The following is a 21,668-nucleotide window of genomic DNA, read 5'->3' on the forward strand; positions in this document are numbered from 1 at the left end:
GTGCACCTATCCTGTCCAGGGCAATAGGGAAACCCCCAAACAGGCGATAATAATACCGGATGAGCCCCCAAATTGTTGGAAATATCCAGACAATTTTTGCCAGGACGGTATCTCTGATAAAAGCAGATTTTATTCGTGATTGCAATGGTGGGCGTCCCGCAAGCAGGAGCACCCCTAAGGACACAGTGACAGCTTTTTATACCTTGTTGCCAGGTATACCGTGATGCCAGGCCTACCCGATGTCTCTTCAGGCACTTCCTTGGGCATGGCGTAAGTTGTTCTCTGGTTTGTTCAGTCTCGTGCAAGATATTCTCGCAATGTGTATGATAAAATATACATTTATGCACCTATATACTGAGCGTGTATTCCTAGGGAAGGTTCGTTTAGAGGATAAGTTGTGCAAATTATCAGAGACCTCCCCAAGTAAAGTAGAAAGACTCCCAAAAAGAACTATGGCAGCGGAGACCATGAAATAAAAAAAATACTATCCAATGCTAATGCAGAAACAACATTTGATTTCCACAGTACCCATTCATGGTACCATCTGGAAAGAGCGAGGATTGCTTACACACAAGGAAAACAAATTCCTTCCCTAAGCATGACATAAATCTACCAAAGAGTAGCACAGCTGTTATACATTGTAAAGGACATCAGAAGACTGACACAGTACAGGAAACTGGAAATAAGATGATGGGTCAGGTGGCAGAACAGGCAGTTGAAGGCTTTAACTCCAAGCGACAAACTTAAAAACTCTAAACCTGAGTCAGAACCTGCAAAATTTTCTAGAGAGGATAGGAATCTAATTAATGATTTAGAAGGGATGGTAACAATGGCAAATTGACTTCTCAGAACTCCCAAGAAAAGGGGGGTATTGCTGTATGTTGGTACTAACTGATACCTTTTTACAGTGGCCAGAGGCATTCTCTTGTAGAACTAATAAGGCACGTGGAGTAACTAAAGTATTGTTACAGGAGGTTATTCCAATATGCTGAGGAACTACTTGATCTGTCAAGGAAAGTGCATCATCAAAAGTTAAAGTCATTAAGAAAAGATGAGGTGGTTACTAATTTGCTTTATTTCAGTGTACACGGGGTGTGTCTGCGGCAAGTTGATGTTGTGTGCTGTTACATTTTGTATTTTGGTTGCAATAGTACTATGTTTTGTTATATTTATTTGTTTGTTATTGTTAAACGTATGATTGTCACTCTTCTCCCTTCTATTTGGATCAACCTTACAGTTCTATACTTAACAATGGCTGCTATTAAGGAAAGTAATAACACTCTCATTAGTGGGTATGAATGTCATAATGGAATATAATGAGCAGGTGTCATTTGGGAAAACGCTTCTGGTGACTGGGGGAAGATGGGAGAGCTCAAACTCCCACTAGGCATAGTGAGAACTATTTGGAGCCAGCATCAAAATCCAAGGAGGGTTAAAAGGGTAAATAACCCACTGGTAAGGTATAATATAGGATACCATAGGTTCATGAGAGCCCTTATCCTGGTTTTAGGAGTAGCTCAGCTGGGAAAAAACTACAGTGAATCTCTGCAACTCTTTGTAGCTTAATCATCTTGCTCATTTTAATGTGTATTGCAATGAGATGTGTATTATGGATATGCAAAACTTCTGGGGATAGTTATGAGGAATGGAAAAAGCACAAGCTAAGGCAGAAAGTAGAAAGTGGGAATTATTTCAAAACTTCCCTTTTCCCTAATGGAGTAATCTAGCAAAAGAATTTGCTAGGCTCAAGAAAAAGGGGGGATTGAATTAGGAGAGGACAAACTGAGGGTTAACCATTGTGTAGGAATGTGAGTAAGGAGAGGACAAGATAAGGGTTAACCATTGTATAGGAATGCAGGTAAGCAGAATGTGAGGCCATATAAGAAAAGAACATCTCTAAACGCTACTATAAACTTGAAGAAACATTACACAAGGAACAGGTCAGGTTCAGATTACTTCTGTTGAAGACAATGAGCCTTCATCCCATGACCACTAGAAGGAGACCCCCACTGCCCATGGTGCATGTGCAAGAGGGAGGGACCATATGCTGATGAGTTCTCAGAAATGTAATGAATATGTATAGGAATTCTGGGAAAATAATTGATTATGTATTAGTTCGGCCTATATCTGTACCAAGCTTTTGTTCTACATTGTGCAAGTTAGGTGGAACGATCCCCCTTGCACCCAGCATCTGCATAGCACTGAATAAACCATACCTGCTTTGTAATCTTACTTGGGTTATGGAGTTTGAATCTGCACGTCACAGAAATATAAAGGCATGTGGTTGCACACTTTTCATAGACCTTCATATACAGGAGCCCTCACCTCTGACATTAGGAGCAGGAAGAACACACCTGAGTTAATGTAGGTACACATTTGCCTCTGGCACATACTATGAGAGTCGTTTAGGGTATAGAAGAATATGAACATATGAATATGAACAGTCGCAAAGAATATAGGAAACAGAGCAGAGCTGTGAAGAAAGATGTGGGAAGCAAAAGTACAAACTAAAAACCTGAGCCACTTTGTGAGTAGTAGCATTAACTGAAGAGCTAATTGAGCTGTACCCTCATAATAAATTTTGTGTAGAACTTCACAGGCTCTGATCTTTTCTTTCTTTTTTTTTTTTTCTTTATTTTTCCTAATCCTTCTTTAAATATAAAGGTTACAGAAAGCACCTGATTTTTCTCACGTGAAGTGTGTATCAAGGTTAAATCAAAAAGTGAAGGATTGGGGATAGCAAAGGGGGACTGAAGTAACGTTACAAAGCCAAGTCTTATTTCTAATAGTTGTTTGCACTCTGTGACTTGGTACGCAAATTATTTTATGAAGAGGACTGGGTGGGAAAACAAAGATTCAGCAGGACTCCATGAGCTTTGTGATAGTTCAAAATTCACAGCAGACCTACAAGTCCCAGAAACAATGAGCTAACCTGGGAACAACTGAAGAGCTCTGACCTGTAGCAGTAAAGTGTCACAATATTATCATGGAACATCATTCTAAACTTGTATTCTAGGAACTTAAACACAAAAACTATTATACACTGAACAGATTTATTCCTTGCCTATAGGAACTAAAAGCTCACTTCTGCACACTGCTTTCTAATAAAAGGATATTGCTGTTTCCCCAGGTTGCACTGCAATAAGGCAAATGCAGAGGAAAGCAGCAGAGATACAGCATTTCCATCTTAACTGTCTTTTTCAAATGGGTCATGATGTTTCCCCACAGTTGCAGTCCTGAAACTTTAAAAGAAGCAAACTCTGCGTGTTTTGTCTCTGAGCTGTCTGTATGTCACTTGGGCTACAAACTTTTTTTATATATAGTTCTTTTTGAAAATGTCCTGAAAGAAGACGCTGAAGTCCTTTCAAAGTAATGCCTTCTCTGTTCCCGATCTGTCTATTCATATTCATAGGCAGCAATTAACAGTGAAGTAGAGAACAAACTTACCAGATACCTGAGTTTCCATCTCGTTGAGAGGTTTGGCTAGAAGTTACAGCATTGCTAATAGGATGTGTCTGTGCTGATCATGTGTACAATCTGTTTCTGCACCGGCTTAAGCTGTGTCAAGCTAGCAGCTATTTCCATTCTTGCCTGATCCTGCTTTAAGCAAACCACAGACTGAAACTAATTAGCCAGACCTTCTGTTTTGGTTATTAACATCACAGAAAAAAAAAAGGGGAGGGGGGAAGGGGGAGGCAAAATTCCTATGATAGGAGAAGCCATTGAAATTCTCTGCTCGAACTTCAACATTTTTCCTCATGTATTCCTTAATACCTCAACAAGAAACATAGCATTTTCTCCTAACTCCTCAGAAGGCAGCTGAATAGAGGAAGGATAAAAAGAAAATGGGGGCTCTGCAATACTCCCAGAAAGCTGTTATTTCAAGGATTAAAATTTTCTGGGAGTGGTTTCTATGAGTAAGAGTTTCTGTATCTTCACAGCTTTGCAGTGTTTCCACAGAGGAGGTAAGTGTGGCAAACATTTAATAAGGCTGCATCTCAGCTATATTCAAGTTATCTTACTGCCTGGATGTTACATTGCCTGGATGCAGTTCTGTCATTCATGCATGAAAAAAATCAGGGAATTATTTTGTAATTAAGTATATAGTCAGACCAGGTGATCAAACTTGCTTAATTTTCAACCTTTGATTTAAACTATGTGTTGGGTGTGTTGGAAACATCCAAATAATTTTTGTCAGGATGGTATCTCTGATAAAAGCAGATTTTATTTGCAATTGCAATGGCGGGCATCCCACAAGCAGGACCTTGTTTCCGCATTTGCCTATCTCCCTCCCCTGTTTCCCCATTGGCTGGGTACTCCAGTTTCACAGTTTTATCAAAGTTTTATCAAGGTTTGTCTAGAGGATAAGTGATGCAAACTACCAGAGATCCCCCCCAAGTAAAGTAGAAAGACTTCCAAAAAGAACTATGACAACGGAGACCATGAAATAAAAAATATTATCCAATTCTAATGCAGAAACAGCATTTGATTCCCACAGGTGCAAAATTGTTACTGACCTTCTGAGAAAGGAGTTATATTTTTTTTAATGATAATTGAAAGAAGGTGTAATTATATGGCATTCAAATCTTTATCTTCTTTCAAATTTATCTATGTTACTACAACAGTTTTGGGTTTGTTTGTTTGTTTGTTTGTTTGCTTGTTTTTAGTGCAAGAGGAGGAAGTGGATTTGTTTAATGACAATAAAGTACAGTATTTACATTGGCATGCAAATTGGGATTGCATATTGTGTTGTGAGCTTCGTGAATACTGGGCATTTATATTACAAAGAGAAGAGTGATGCAATTCATATATGTATACCACAACTAAACTATCACAGTGTGTTTATATGGGTAGCAGTGCAAGTTGTCATGTCCCAGTACTTGGCCCAGGTGCTGTAAAACTTCCCCAGAAAGCCAGAGAAATACATGCATTGGTTGTAATCAGGTGTTTGTCTTTCTAATGAACGTTTCAGGCAGACTGAACAGACTGAGACAAAATTTCATCCTGTTAATTTGTTTACTTCAGCTCAATTGAAGTGCCACTTCAACAGTTTTATTTGTAACCTAGACACATACCACATTCCTCATTTGACCTAAAAGGCAGGGGGGTCAGGATTTCTGACTATGTCTTAACAGGTTAGTAAAATTGTTCTGTGCTACACTTTAACAGTGACAAAAGCAGAGAAATAACGATTAGTCTATCTCTTGGCAAGTAAGGAAGATGAGTACATTAGATGTTACAGATAACTTTTTAATACTTGCTTTAGTATTCACTAGAATAATTTCTTCAGATACAAAAAGGTTAAAGGTTAAATTGCATCACTCTTCTTCATTTCTTCATTTGGAATGGCATTTCTTAATTTCTAAGTAATACATCAACAGATATCAAATATTTGTCCTTCTCACCCTGCTAGTATTTTGTGTTAATCTCGGAACTTCACTTAGAGACAGTTATGAAGCAGTAGGCATCCTGAATGCCACAGCTTCTGAAGTGATTTTTTCTTGAAAGTATTAGATTGCAGAAATTAAAAAAAATAAAGATGTTGCTATGTGATGTTCTCTACCAGGACAGATGCTTCTTTGCATACAAACACATGGACACTAGTTTTGAGATGATGCCTGTAATTTTATTGTTTTTGTTGTTTTTCTGTTGGTTTTTTTTTAATTATATGAGTACCCCATCCATTTGAACAGATGAATCCCTCTTTGCTTGATCACTTTGATCCAGAACTGTACAGGTGTACACCTGCATTTCATAAAACTGTAAAATCATTTGAGTTGGAAAGAACCTTTAAAGGTCATCTTGCCCAGCTCCCCTGCAATGTAGAAGGACATCTACAGCTAGATAAGATTGCTCAGAGCCCTGTCCAGCCTTACCTTGAATGTCTGCAGGGAGAGGGTATCCACCACCTTTGTGGTGCTTCACTACTCTTATTATATAAAACTTTTTTCTTATGTCCAGTTTGAATCTCCCTTCTTTTAGTTTGAAACCATTTCTCCTTATCCTATCACAACAGACTCTGTTAAAAATTCTATCCCCTTCTTTCATACAGGCCCCCTTTAGATAATGAAAGGGTGTTATCAGGTGTCCACAGAGACTTCTCCAGGCTGAATAGCTCACCTTTCCTCAGCCTCTCCTCTTGGGCAAAGTGCTCCAAGTACGTATTTCATACATACTTACATAATATAATATGTATTATATATGTATGTGTATATATACATATTATATATTATAATACATCTAGTACACGTAATAAATAATATACAAAGAAGGCAATATGATTGAAAACAATATCCGGTTGGTTAAAATGAAGATGGGTTTGAGTTTTGCTTTTTGTTCGTTGTTTTAGGACAATTTTCATTAGAGAAAATCATATCTAAACAACATTGTTTCCTGTGGTAGGCGAGTATGGTGATAATTGATAGTGCAAAACTGCAAAAAATAATCCCAATACACCAAATTGTGTTTCACCTGCTGTAGAGGATCTTGGAAGTTAGTAAAAATTACCAGAGAGATTACATGCTTTTAATAATAAAGAAGCTTTATAAAGACTCCTCCCCAAATCCATTTACTGTTCATGTAAATCTGTCTTGTAGCATGTCCACCAATCAAACTGATCTTCTAAAGTGATGAGAGATGAAACACTGGTGGAAAGCCAAAGATAGCTCAAAACAAGACTTGCAAGATGTATCTGCAAGTTAAAGACAATGTTCCTCAAAGCCTGGATTTTGCAGGTAAGTGTTAATTGTACAATAAAATTGGGCTGTGCAAAAGGCACTTGTAACCTGCAAGGAGGAATCCAAATCTATTTCATAGAATCACAGAATCCTCAAGGTTGAAAAAGGCCTTCAAGATCATCTAGTCCAACTGTCCATCTACTACCAATATTTCCCCATTAAACCATGACCCTTAGTACCACATCTAAATGTTTCTTGAATGCCTTCAAAGGATGATGACTCTACCACCTCCCTGAGCAGCCCCGTTCCATTGCCTGACCACTCTTTCAGGGAAGAATTTTTTCCTAATATTCACCCTGAACCTCCCATGGAACAACTTGAGACTATTTCCTCTAGTCTTATCACTAGTTATATGAAAGAAGAGGCTGCCTCCCACTCCACTACAAGCTCCTTTCACAAAGTTGTAGAGAGCAATAAGGTCGCCCCTGAATCTCCTTTTCTCCAGACTAAACAATTCCAGTTCCCTCAGTCCTTTCTCATAAGACTTGTGCTCCAGACCCTTCAACAGCTTTGTTGCTCTTCACTGGGCACACTCCAAGGGCTCAATGTCTTTGTTGTAGTGAGGGGTCCAATACTGAACACAGTATATAGGGTGTGGCCTCACCAGAGCTTAGTACAGGGGGATGATCACCTCCTTAGACCTGTATTTCTACACAATCCAGAATGCAATTGGCCTTTTTGACTACCTGGGAGCACTGCTGCCTCATGTTCAGATGAATGCCAACCAACACTCCCAGGTCCATTTCCTCCACGCAGTCTTTCAGTCACTCTGACCCACACCTGTAGCATTGCAAGAGGTTGTTGTTGCCAAAGTGTAGGACCCAGCACTTGGTCGTGTTGAACTTCATCCCTTTGGACTTAGCCAGCAATACAGCCTGCTCAGGGCCTTTCTATCCTTACGTAGATCAACGTTTCCTCCCTTTTGTCATCTGCAAACTTCCTGAGGGTGCACTCAATTCCCTTGTCATCCATAAACATATTAAACAAGACAGGCCCCAGTACTGACCGCTGGGGAATACCATTCATGACCAATCACCAGATGGATTAAACTCCATTCACCACCACTTTCTGGGCCCAGCCCTCCAGTAAGTTCTTTATCCAACAAAGAGTGCACTTGCCCAAGCCATGGGCTGCCAGCTTTTCCAGTAGAGTACTGTGGGAGATGGGAGACAGTGTCAAAGGCTTTGTTGAATTCTAGATAGACTACATCAAGAGCCTTTCCCTCATCGACCAGGTAGATCACTCAATCATAGAAGACCAGGTTGGTTAAGCAGAACTTTCTTTTCACAAACCCATGCTGGCTGGGCCTGATTCCTGTTATCCTGCATATGCCATGTGATCTCATCAAGATGATCTGTTCCATAGCCTTCCCTGGCAACATTATCAGAAAGAGCTCCTCTGGGATAGGCTGCCTGGAAAAGCTAGTTTCTCATGTCAGCAGTTCAGTGCCAAAAAATCTGTGCCTTCTCAGTCTATTAAGTGAGATGCTATAAAATTTTCTTCCTCGTGCTCTTTCTCACTTGTCTGCTTCTATGAAACAGTTTTCAAGGGAGATGCTTCTTCTAGCATTGTACATCAAGTGCAACAGTGCCTTGGCTTTGCTTGGAATGCACTGGTGTTAGCTAGACCTCATAAATAAAAGTATTGACTATACAAAAATCCACAGAATTTTATTCTATAGGACAAAAACGGTGAGTTCTCATCACTGTATGCCCATTTTAGTTCATTTACTGGCACATACATTACTTTCATAGATATGAAAGTAAATTTGCAGGAGAGGAAGGTGAAGAAAAGCCAAGTAGTATGGGTCATTCTTCAATGGGTATAAAGTTTTAATACAGCTCTATTGTTCCCGTTGTATTGAAGTACAGCTACTTTGAGTTTGAATCTTTATATATTTTTTCAATGAATCTCTTGGCTCTCCTTGAAGAAAAATAAAAATTGCTCTAGTTAGAAGGTTGACATTTTTATTTTAGTTTGTTTCTCCCCTAAAATATTAGATCCATTAGACTTCTTGTTAAATGAATTAGAAGTAATAAAGACAGGAACGTTTGATTGTTTGTTGGTCAGACATTTAATTAAATATTATTTATCCGCTTTGCAGTTAATGAAAATACTAGCTATGCTCCTCTGGTATTTCAGAGGTTGCAGAAGAGAGTAGCTCCATCTTTGTCCTGTGGATGTCCTTGTGTGTCCTTCCCATGCCGATAAGCTAGACTTATATAATTATCTGATTAGAAGACCTGTCTGAACCCATGAAGCCCTCAACTGCAATCCTTCCAGCTTTTGCAAGCTAAAAAAGGTCAGTCTGGGTGAAGACAGAAATGAAGTAAGAGGAAGATGAAGGTATTACCTTATACCATCTATGTACTCCTTTGCTCTGGACCTCTCTGTTACAGGCTCTGATGTTCGACATTTACTTGTTTACAGTTTCAGATGAGATTCTGTGCACCTGCTTACCCGGGGGACTCAAATAGATCTATCAGGATGCTCGATATCCAGAGGTAGCTACAATGGAAGGGGGGAAAGTGGTGATAGATCTACTGCAATAAGTGAGAATGATGCTAATAAGGACATGTTTTTTCTTTTTCTCTCTGGGGTGGTTGTGATTTTCACAGAATCACAGAATTGTAGGAGTTGGAAGGGACTTGTAGGGTCCAACCCCTCTACTAAAGCAAGTTCCCTACAGCAGGTCACACAGGTAGGCATACAGATAGGTATTAAATATCTCCCAAGAGACCCCACAGTCTCTCTGGGCAGCCTGCTTCAGTGCTCCATCAGTCTGACAGAGAAGAAATTCCTCCTTGTGTTGTGTTCCCATTTCTGCCCATTGCTCTTTATTTACTGATGCTTGCCACTGAAAAGAGTTTGCCCCCAACTCCACACATTAGGTGTGTATAAAAAGCTATGAGATCCCCTCTCAGCTTTCTCTTCTCCAGACTGAAGAGACCTAGACTCAGTCTTTTCTCATTACAGGGAGGCTCCAGGATCTTAATCATCCCTGTGGCCCTCCATGGACTCTCTCAGGATGATCCTCATCTTCACTGAACTGGGTCGCCCAGGACTAGGTACACTATTCCTCATGTGGCCTCGCCAGGGCAGTGTAGATGAGGAGGATCACCTCCCTCAACATGCCAGCCACACTGTTTTTACCACTGACAAGGGCACACTGCAGGCCATCCTGTTGTCCACCAGGATCCCTAGGTCCTTCTCTACAGACCTCCTCTCCACCTGTATTGATGCATGCAGTTATTCCTCCCCAGGTGCAAGACTCCACAATTACTCTTACTGAACATCAACAGGTATCCCTCTGTCCAACTCTCCAATCTATCTAGGTCTTGTTGAAAGGCAGCACAGCTCCTCAGAGCTTTATATCATCCACAAACTTACTGAGAGTAGTATCCCTTCCTCCAGGTCATTAACGAAGCATCAAACAAGACCAAAACCTAGCAATGACCCCTGGGGAACACCAATGTTACAGGCTCCTAGTCAGACTCTGTGCTACTGATTACAACTCAGTTAGCCAGTTCTTATTCCAGCTCAGTCATCATCCCACACTTTCTAAGTTTCCTAGCAAGGATGTTATTTTATGTTTTTGATGCATATTTTGGTCTGTGATTTTGAACCTGATTTCTTCACCATTTCAGCTAGACTTCTCAGAAGCACTCTTATCCTTCAGGACTGTACAAGCTTCCCATTATTTCGAGAACACTTCTTGTAGAACTGGAGAAACTATGCTTTTGAACCCATAATCCATTTACAGACTCTACTAATGTCATCACAAAAATGTGGATATTTTGGCTTTTTTTAAAACACTCCCCCAGCCTCCCAGCTAATTTATAAAAAAGTTAACTTGGTTCAAAAAGAAGTCAAAATACTTCTTGTCTTTCAAAAATGCAAATGAAATGATATTCTATACTTTTATTTTTAAGTCAATATTTCTCAATAAAAGAGCTTCACTGGCACTAAATTCTATCAGAAATCACTCACTGGAAAATATTTTTTCTTCTGTTACCTGACTAGATCAAATGAAATTTAAATCTTGTTTATTTTTTCCCTGGGAGCAATAACTAAGTTAAACCTGCCCCTGAAAATTTCACATTTGAAATAACTCTTTTTTAGCTAACGCAACAGATGAGATTCTAGTATTTGGAATAAAGGGAGATAACTGATGAGATTTTTCTTCAAGCTGGTCTGTAGAAATACTGAAGTAAATAGTTAAGAGCTGTCCCTCAGCCCCATTCACAGGTACTGAGGATTTGTATACGGTACACAAGTCCTTAGCACCTAATTTCTTTGCATTCAGATAAAGGAGAAAAATATATTTGCATTGCAGACATAACTGATTGCCTGAGACATAATCAATATTGTTTTTGAATCAAGAACACCTCCCTCTTACTGTGAAGTCTCACAATATAATCTCTGTACTCACTGACAGGATGGGAGAATTAAGTAGACATTTCATTTTTTTGCTCTATTTATGGCTAAAGTCTAAAGTGGAGAAGGCAAGTGTAATGTTTTCAAAGACAACACTAAATACTTTGTGATACGTTCTTTGGGTAGGAACAACTATTTCAGTTACTGTAGTATTTTCTTGTATTAATGAGAATAACTTTCTATATGAATATGAAGGAACAATGTAACCTTTATTATTTCTTTAGCAATAACAGACAGAAAATACTATTCTGTTGTGCTAGTAAGTTTTATTGTTTGCTATGTTGATACAATTAATTAGAAATCTACTGGATAAGATTGGTTACAGAGAGGAAATGAGATTTGCTTTGTAAAGTTCTTCATCATAAAACTCAAGATTAAACCATTGAGCTTCTTCAAAATATTCACTCTGTACACTTCCTCAAGCTGCATTCACACTGAGAGGCAGAAGGGATGTAATGCTGCACCACTGTGCCATTGGGACAGTGGAGTGGGATGGTAACTGTGGTTGTTCGTATGGCTGTACAGCAGCTGCACATGTCTTCCCATTTCTCTGTCTGAATGGAATATCTTGTATTGCTTCTACATTTACCCTAAGCAGAAAAAGAGATAGCAAGGTTGAACAGTGCCAGACCTCAGTGAGATCAGAATCCAGGTTCTTCCTTCAAAACATACATGATTTCTTTGCCTCAAGTTCAGCACCCTGCTGCAAAGCATGAACTCAGAAATGGGTATTTTGTTCCAGAGTGTAGGATGCTAGTCAAAGAATAATGTCTCTCAACCATAAGCACAGCAAAGAAAAGGTAAAGGAACCAGTTACGGAGGAAAAAAAAAAAAAAAAGAAAAAGAAAAAAAAGATGATTTCCAGGATTGTGGATTTGACTTCTAAGTAGACCAAAAGTGGTAGTTAAGAAATACTTTTCTATTATTATCTCATCTGTATGTATGAGAACCACATTCAGAAAATGACTTAGTCCAACTGCTTCTGCCATATTTCTTGCTGTTCTTCATGCTATGTAAATACACTGTTGTCTTTCTGGTTGCTATTTTCCATTGTTCTTCCTATCTCATCACTTTTCTAACTTGTACTTAGGTGTCAATGATTTTGACTTACATTTTCATGATGTAAAAACAAATACCCCTGTCAAGCTCTGCTAGAGTCCATTTTTTTGTGTGTCTCTGTACTCTTATTTCTGAGATTAATTAAAAAAAATATGCACAGCATTATGAGAGAAGTGCTTAGAAAAACTATAATCTATAGCATGAGTATTTACTCAATATGTGCCAGAAACAAAATAAAATCCGTACTTTCACAGGCCAAAAACTTAATTACTACTGATTTGTTATGGACAGGAAAAGAGATAAAGCAAGGTTTTCTTTGGTTGGTTGGTTGGTTTTTGTTGTTGTTGTTGTTGTTGTTGTTGTTCATTTTGTTGTTCTTGTTTTTAATGAAAGGTAACTGCTGTTTTTAAAGCTTCCATTTGTATTAGGATTTGTGCAGCAAGTTGAGGTCCTTCACCACTTATCTACGTGAAAAGCCTGGCTACGTGTGCTTATAATCCCGTTAAATATAAAACGTTCCCGTTTTTTCCAAGTAGTCATGGGCAACTTGAAGACTCATTTTGCCTACTACATCAGCTAAAGATAAAACTTAAAGGCTGGATGCAAACCAACTTCTTGGCATCCATCCTTGTACATCACAGTTTTGTCGCATGTAGTTCTTATATGAAACATCTTTATCAAACTGAGCAATTGTTCTGCTACAAATCAGTCAGGGAAGAGAATGCCTTCTTTTGTTCCCAATCTCAGAGAGATAGAAATATCTGGAAAGGATGCTATGCTCCTGTATGAAATGGAAGTTGCTCTACAAGTTGCAAGGAGTGATGGGCAGAAACAATTCTAATAATAATAATAATCTTCTAATCCAATTGTGGTAACATGCAAGACATGTAGTACATAACAGTCACTAGTGTTCAGGATAACAGAAAAATCACAGAGCTTACAGAGCCCAAAAGTCAAATCATAGCACTTAAATTTAAATGCCTGTTTAAATTATCATGCATCTAAATATCTATTTCTGCTCTTATAAGACAAATCCAGTACCTAAAGAAGGATACTTGTTCTTAATTTTAGACACAAATCTGAAAATCAGCCTCAGTAATATTAAGATGAAAATTCTCTTCTAAGTCCTAACTAAACCTCATCAGAGCCATTCATTTGGAAGCAAAGGATTGTGTACTGCACCTTTGTACCTTAGATTATGTTCCTCTTTTTAATGCTGGCTCAAACAAGGAAAACTCAACATCATCAAATTACTTTAGGAAATGTCAAAGATGTTTTCATTGTGAGTGAATCAGTGAGGACGAAAAAAACCAATACTCTGCAAAGTGAGCCAAAAGTTCCCTTTGTGTAAGAGAAAAAGTAGGCAAGGTAAGGTGTATGCATTAGCAAATGAGGGAGGTGATTTTATTTTTTACCTCACAATGAGAAATAGGCACTTCCTTTTCACCCACACATCCATTGATGTTCTTATACTGCAGTCTGGTACTTACTGGTCGACATTCCTCTTCCACACCTACCAAGTTAAAAAAAAATATCAGTAGTGTCTGACAATGCTGGCTGGCAATTTTTTCTGTGTGAATGTATTGCACTACAGTGTTGTAACAGTGATTCCTAAAATTCCACAGAAGAACAGGGTTTCTCTTATGTTTCTTCTCAATTAATTGCTTTGTTTTTAAACTCTCTTACCAACTAATATTTGCTTTTTCTCTGGTGGCTTCTATTAGGTGCCTCAATTTTAAAAGATGATTCAGCACTACATTGGGCAAGCTGATGTAAAGGAGCAATGACACATCCAGGAAACCCAATAACTCAACCAGAGAAAAAATAGCACTCTGGCTTGGCTACACCTGGAACTGTCCCAAGAGTGATATTTCATTCACTTGACATGATGCCCTTTAAGATGAGTCAGTGGGAGCAAGTCTCCAGATCACATTATAGACTGAAGTGAGTCACTGACTACAAGAGTGTAGGACTCAATACGGTATGCTAAGGAAGTACAGCCTGGGGTTCTATAAGACTCAGTAGGATATTTTTAGGGATGTCTTGGATGACAGACTCTCCAGTCTGTGCATTGTGGTTGGTACGGAGGCTTAAGCATCAGCACTTGGACCATAGGTCACAGTGTCTGAGTCTAGGTTTGCAGGGTTGTCATGACTGTTACCAGATAGTGAGTATCTATGGCCACTCAGGACCTTCATACTGATCAACCAGAGAGGGAAACAGGATGAGACTCTGGGTCTTGCTCATGTTTGCCAGGGTACTAAGAATGTGCATGTGTTTGTGCATATGTGCCTTTTAGGATATATGTTCAGCCTCACTATTGCCTAGAGCTGAGGACGTGGAGCTCTAGCAGCCTTGCCTATTTCAGGCTGCTAGATTTTACAATACTTCATAGTTTTTGCATGTGAGGTGTATTTTGCAGAAAACCAATGTGAGGTGGGAAAAAAAAATTACAGAACTATTTCTGAAAGTATCTAAGTTTTGGTCAACAGGAATTTTGTCACTGTCCTCATTGAGCCATGAAATAATCTAATACAGGTTTTTTTGGTACTTTTCACTGTTAATGATAACTAAGTCCTCATGTTTAGTTTTATGCTTCTATCAAAAAGAAATTAGACAAAAGTCAATGTTTGTTATGTGGGGAGTAGCAAAACAAAAAAACAGCCAAGCAAAACAAACAAACAAACAAACAAAAAAAAAACGAAAAAAACCTCCCTAGTTCCAGGGCTGCTGGAGTTTCAAATTCTCTTTTAATGTTTAATCACTTCACTTGATAAAACTTCTCCACATAGGAGAAACACACACTTGTGTGCGCATAGCTGAAAATAATTGTTAGATTCAACAGTAGCTTCACTGACTTTCTAATCTTGACTTATTGACCTGTTCCCAAATTAATTCAGTTTTCTTATTTACTTTTTCATAGACTTTCTCCTTTGCAAAGGCTGCTGCTTGTAACTTACAAAGACATATTCAATTGGGATCAGCTGAGAAAAGAGGTAGAAAGCAGAGATACAACTCATTTCTTAAGAGGAAAACAAGGAATATCCTTTGCAAATAATAAAATCCTTTGACACAAAAATGTAATGAGAAAATAAGCCTGTTCAATTATGTACTCCTAAGTATTTTAAACCTGGAACAATGCATTTGGCACACTAAAACTGCCAAATCATACCATACAATGAGAAACTGGTCCTTAAATAACCTTTGCTCAAACCACTATTATTTGAACATGAGAGAACAAGTTAATTATTTGTCCAATTCTTAACATGCTTTTTTTTTTTTTTTCGGTATGCAATATTTCATTTAACTTAATTTTACTATTGCAAGGAGCTTTAAATTACTATAACCATTAAATAAACATATTTATTGAGCTATGATCATTCAGAAGAGGCTTTCTTCTCTACAAAATTGCAGTAATAGGAATTCTCAGTAAAGCCCACTCACCCCACACATCTTTTAAACCTTAAGGTATTTTTGTGAATAGGTGATTTTCAGCATTCATGAAGCCTGGTAGACTAAAGCTCTCATCACTAAATTACCTGTTTATGCCATTTGATGACAATCTATCTCAATAGCTTTTTGACTTCTATTTCTAAAGCCAAAACTCAGTGTTTATACAGACAAGCAATGGCTTCAAACTCTGTAGAGTTTACTTCTTTCACCAGGGGTGTTATTACATTGCTAATCTTTTATTTATTAGCACATGCATAGAGCAAAAAAATGAGAGTTAATGGAGGACAGGCAAGATATTTATATTCCTTTTTTTTTTTTTTTATGAATTGCAAGTTTTGTGTTTATTATTATTATTATTTTTACTTAAAAAGGAGAAAACTGAGAGATTGTCTTATAAAAAAAAAAAAGAATCATAGAATCATAGAATCAGAATTGCAGGGTTGGAAACGACCTGCAAGATCATTGAGTCCAACCATCCTCCCACTACCACTGTTACCATAAGCACTAAACTATATCTCGTAGCTCCTCATCCAGACGCCTCTTGAACACTGCCAGGGATGGTGACTCCACCATCTTCTAGGGCAGTGGTGGACCACTCCTCCAGTGCCTGACCACTCTCTGAGAGAAAGTTCTTCCTTATGTCTAACCTAAACCTCCTCTGGTACAACTTGTGGCCATTTCCTCAGGTCCTGTCTGTTGTCTGGGAGAAGAAGCTGAGCCCCTCCTCATCACAACCTCATTTCAGGAAGTTGTAGAGTCATGAGGAGCAATGAGGTCTCCCCTGAGCCTCCTCTTCTCCACACTGAACAATCCCAGCTCCCTCAGCCGCTCCAGACCCCTCACCAGTTTCAATGCCTTTCTCTGGACATGTTCCAGGGCCTCAATGTTTTTTCTGTAGTGAGGGGCCCAAAATTGGACACAGTACTTGAGGTGTGGCCTCACCAGTGCAGAGTACAGGGAGATGATTACCTCCCTGCTCCTGCTGATCACACTATTTCTAATGCAGGCCAGCATGGCATTAGCCCTCTTGGCCACCTGAGCACACTGTCGGCTCATGTTCATCCGACCATCAACCAGCATCCCCAGGTCCCTTTCCTCTTCACAGTCATCTGCACTCAGCCCCAGGCCTATAGCACTGCACGGGGTTATTCTTCCAGAGGACATAGACTCTCATCCACAATGGTCTTCTTCCCCTACAGCTCGCCTTACAGCATTCAGGGATAGCCTGTTCTTGTGCCTTTAAGATTTTCATCTTGAGGAGCATCCAGCATTCCTGGACCCCTTACCCTTAAGTAGTGACTCGCAAGGGTCCCATGCGACAAGCATCCTGAACAGGACAAAGTCCGCCCTCTTGAAGCTCAAGATAGCAGTTTTGCTGGTCATCCTTCTGACATCTCCAAGAATAGAGAATTCTACAATTTCATGGTTGTTCTGCCCAAGACAGTCCCCAACCTTCACATCACCCACCAGTCCTTCTCTGTTAGTGAAGAGCAGGTCTAGCAGGGCACCACAACTGGTAGGCTCTCCTACCAGCTGCATAAGGAAGCTATCTCCCACACACTCTAGAAACCTCTTGGACTTCTTCTTCTGTGCTGTATTATATTTCCAACATATACCTGGGAAATTGAAGTCTCCCACAAGAACGAGTGCTGGCGAGCGCTCAGAGATTCACTGAGAGCCCACCCTCATGTACGGAAGCCCTTTCTGGAAGTTTGACTGCCATTTAATGCATTAAATTAAGAGTTGCAGGACTGACTCCTTAATGGCAGAACTTAACATGCAGGCAGGTTGTTCAGTAGGCATAAACCTTTGACAAGCATCTGTTTCCAATTTTTTTTTTTTGTTATTACACCAGCTCATTCTGCTAAATCTATTTTCAGTCCATTGATTATTCAATAAGTGTTTGACTCAGTCTCAGTTTATGTGACATGTCAACCTGCACATTTGTAACTGTTCTTTTTCTCTTCAGATAAACAATAAAATATAACATTCATAATTAACAAGTGCATAATGGTACGTATTGAAACGTAGAGAGTATCTGTTTCTTTCAAAGTGCCTATGAATACTGTCAAAACACGTATTATAGAGGAAAAAACATGACAGCCTTATCCATGGAGGTACTGGGGTGACTACATTTCTTAGCTCTCCTTATCCATTAGCTTATGTTCTTTGCAATTTCCAAACAAGACTTTTGGCTTATTTACTTACATGTGTCACAGCAGGTATTGCCTAGCTTTGCAATTCTCCCCTAAAACAACAAAAATACAAATATTTTGACTCTACTGATACACATTTGTTCTGCTGAAAGTCTACAAAAGGATGTTTGAAACAGCGTGTTAGGCAAGAGAATTGTATTGCTATAAATATATAAAAATATAAATCTATAATAGTTACCAATCTCATTTTAATCTGCTTAAAGGAGTTAAACATGTGATTACATTTGTTGATAAAAGACTGGAAATAATTTACTGTTTTAACATGTTCAGTACTTCAAAATATTGCTTTCACTTTAGCTAATAGAAGTTTTTTAAAGTAAAGATGCTGAATACAGATCAACTCCTAGGAATCAAAGTGACAAAACATAGCGTATTCAAATATTCTCTCAAAGAAACATAGTTAAATGTCCCTCCTGATTTTTTTTTCTAAATTTACTGTAACAAGAGAAAAAAAACACCAATTTTACAGATGATGTAGTGGGGCTTTGTTGTTGTTTTGCAGGGGAGGAGAATAAATGTAATTTGGGAATTTTGGTGTTAAAAATTATTCCCCATTGATTTACAATTAGGGCATTCTGAATGTTGTGATAATAACATGCCTGCAACATAATCCAGCATTATTCAAAAATTTTGTTTGTGTTGCAGTGACTTCCCAAAATGGTTTTATTCTTTGTGTATTTAACACATCAATTCTTTCTCCATTTGCTTGATGTGTATGTTGAGCAAGGTTTGGGCATGAGCTTTATTTAAGGTTTCCTACTTCCTGTCATGCTGAAAAAAGGGGACCAGGTGGATGTAGTATCTGAGTGATGTTAGCTAAGTAAAAATAGAATACCATGTCCAACACCCCTTCCTGGACTGCACAAGTAGGGTTTTTATTACAACATTATACCAAACCACTGCAAATGCAGAGGCTTGAGCTCTTCCATGAGCATGAGTAAAACTTCCTTTCTCTAATCTTTTAAGAGAATAGAGAAAAAATGCCTTGGTATTTAATGTATATTATCATAAGCAAAAAAAGAGTCCAATTTGACTGTTTTCTCAGTATGCATAATTATTCACGCAGCTTTGCTCAGGATATGAACTGAAAATACTGTGAGAACAATAATTTTCTTGGTTTTACTGCTTCATATGAAATCTCATGGAATTACTGTATCTCTCCAGCAGTAGACTCTCACATGCAACTTGCATTTATTCTAAAATAAAGCAAACTTATGGTTTTCTGAATTTCAAAGTAAGTTCAAATTCAGTTTAGCCAAGGTGTGGTGAGAGAACTGGAGTTTCCTATCCCTAATACACTTAAGGTACTTACATACAGAACAATAAACATGACAAAGGCTACTGGGAAACATAGTAACAGGACCCATTTCACTACTTACACCTTCAGCCAAACATCTTCTGGGATCAAATGGAGGACAGCCAGTGATTCTCCTTTCCCAAATAAATTCCCCTTTCTCATTTATTTTACAGTAGTGACTTTCGCAGCCATCCTGAAGTGATTCATTTGGCTGGAAAGATTTAAGAACTGTTAGCTTTTTAAAAAGCACAGGACAGTAAGTTTTCAGGGTACTGTACAACCTGATATTCCTTTATTAATATTCTAGTAATATACCATATTCAAGTAAATATACCATTGTGGGGAAGCTTATAAAATGTGGCAATCTCCAATAAACTGTACTTTTCTAAAAATAATTATTTACTCTCATAGTAGTACTGAATACAGCTCAGTGAAGACTGCCAAATCTGACCTTTTTAATTCTTACCAGGGAAGGAACTTCCATTAACTTAAAGAAGAAACTTGTCTAAACAAGAAACAAAACGTCTTTTAAAGAGACATATACATGCATATTTAATAGCTAGCAGAGTGAGGAGCTTCCTCAATGAAATAACACAATCACACACAAGGAACTCCTGTTTAAGAAACTATCAAGCTGGGAAATTTTTTTTGAGATTCACATTTTCAACTTAAATTATCCATATCATTTCAAAGGAGGCTTTAGATTTCTGCTAGGTATCTGATGAGTTCCTATTCAAGTTAAAGTTATTTAATAATATTCAAACTTCTAGACATCAAGGTTGTCTTTGTCTAATTCACTGCTGTGAACTCTTCATTTTCTTCAATAAACAACAAAAAAACTTCCTTTAGAAAACATTCTGGGATATAAAAGAAAAGGTAGTAACAATGCCTTACTGATTAACAAAAAAGAGAAAAAAAATAAGCTTTCCTTGTAGCTACCAGAAGTCTGTGCTACATACATGTTAACTCTTTAGTAAAAGAAACAGTGCTTTGAACTTACCTGAAGGTACTGAAACCTTCCATCTCTCAATCTGATGCCACATGAAGTTGGCACACATTTTCCACAGCAAGAACCAGAAATTTCCTGCCTTCCATAATTCTAGAAGGCAAAGAACTTCACATGGAATTGTTTCTCTTTTTTTTTTTTCCCCCCTGTTTATTTGCTTGGGCTTTTTTGTTTGTTTGTTTTGGTGTCTTTTTTTGTTTTTGTTTTCTTTTGTTTTGTTTTTTCCTAAGCATGTTTCCTATGCTTTTTTATAGAAGGTGTTTTCCAGGGAGGAGAGAATAGGGGAAGAATTCAATAGCTGAAAGAAATAGTAAGCAAATATTTTTGAGGTTTTTGTTTGTTTGTTTGTTTTTAAAGTAGGTCTAAACTAGCTTAATCTAACTAATTGCATGCTTTTCTTTTATAAAGGCTGGCATTAATGCTTGTACTGATTTATAATAAATATGGAAATAAGTTTATTTCCAATTACAAAATGTCCTGTGTCCACTAAATTCAATATTCTGTGACTATAACTGTTGCAAGATAAGGTTCACCAAAAGAAGTGACAGTAGGAGGAAACAAATTCATTAAAATATTCTGAGAGGCGTGCAATTCACATTTGTGGTGGATAGGAACTTTCCCATAAGCTAATAAATATGTGTCTTGGTAAGGCCATTTTTCTCCATAAACTAAGAAGGCTAGAAAACCAATAAACATTGGACAGGGAAATGGAAGAATAAGGCTAAGATGGAAATTATGAACTATGAAAAGAAAGAGAGTAACGGTGAGGATACAGTATCATAAAATGAAAAAGCAGAAAAGAAGAAAGGAATAATGGAGCCTGAAAAATGGCATAAAAAAGGAAAAAAACAGTGGCAAGGGAAGGAGTATGGAAAAACGAGTAGAACTTGATGGTGAGGATAGAATGAATATAATGGTAAGTGAAAAATAAAACAACAGAAAGAAACTAACTTAAGACATGAACTGTCCCACAAAAATGTCTCCAGCTGCTACACATAACAAACAGCTGCTTATGATGAGCCTAATTTTCTTTAAGACAGCAAACACTTCCGGTTAAATGAAGGCATGCATGTTATCCATACATATTATTATAAAAAATAATTTGGGGTGAGTGGGGTGTTAATATTAAACCACTGGAAGAAAACTAATTAGGTAAATTTGCTCTACTACTGAAAATGTAAGCACCTATAGTAGGTCAAAAAACAGAAAACGCATGGACCCTGAAGAACAGAATATACTGCAGTTGTCTGCATTTCAATGACCAGTGCACTAACTTTCAAAGATTCAAGATACAGTAGAAAGCAAGTGCTCCTGAGTCAGTACATATTCTACCCCATGATTTTGTCCATTATGGAGGAATTGCTTTTAATCTAGGTATATTACAAAGTCAGTGACTGAGACAGAAAGGATCCAAAGTGAGTGTGTAAATTCCACTGGCCTTAGAGTGATGAATTCCATTAATT

The 21,668-nt window shown here is 38.1% G+C and overlaps 1 protein-coding gene across 1 annotated transcript in view; it reads right to left on the bottom strand.

Annotated features, from left to right (window-relative positions):
• Window positions 1-11,420: 11,420 nt before the first annotated feature.
• VWF (von Willebrand factor) overlaps window positions 11,421-21,668 on the bottom strand; it is a 131,616-nt gene continuing 121,368 nt past the window's right edge. Inside the window, exons 48-52 of the mRNA XM_010716971.3 lie at window positions 20,200-20,298; window positions 19,282-19,410; window positions 17,895-17,934; window positions 13,649-13,746; window positions 11,421-11,764 (exon numbers count right to left, since the gene is read on the bottom strand). Of these exons, the coding sequence (XP_010715273.2) occupies window positions 11,576-11,764; window positions 13,649-13,746; window positions 17,895-17,934; window positions 19,282-19,410; window positions 20,200-20,298 (555 nt within the window). The 3' untranslated portion in view covers window positions 11,421-11,575. The remainder of the gene's footprint in view (window positions 11,765-13,648; window positions 13,747-17,894; window positions 17,935-19,281; window positions 19,411-20,199; window positions 20,299-21,668) is intronic.

Source organism: Meleagris gallopavo, chromosome 1 (assembly GCF_905368555.1).
Source record: "Meleagris gallopavo chromosome 1, MGAL_WU_HG_1.1, whole genome shotgun sequence".
Classification (NCBI taxonomy): domain Eukaryota; kingdom Metazoa; phylum Chordata; class Aves; order Galliformes; family Phasianidae; genus Meleagris; species Meleagris gallopavo.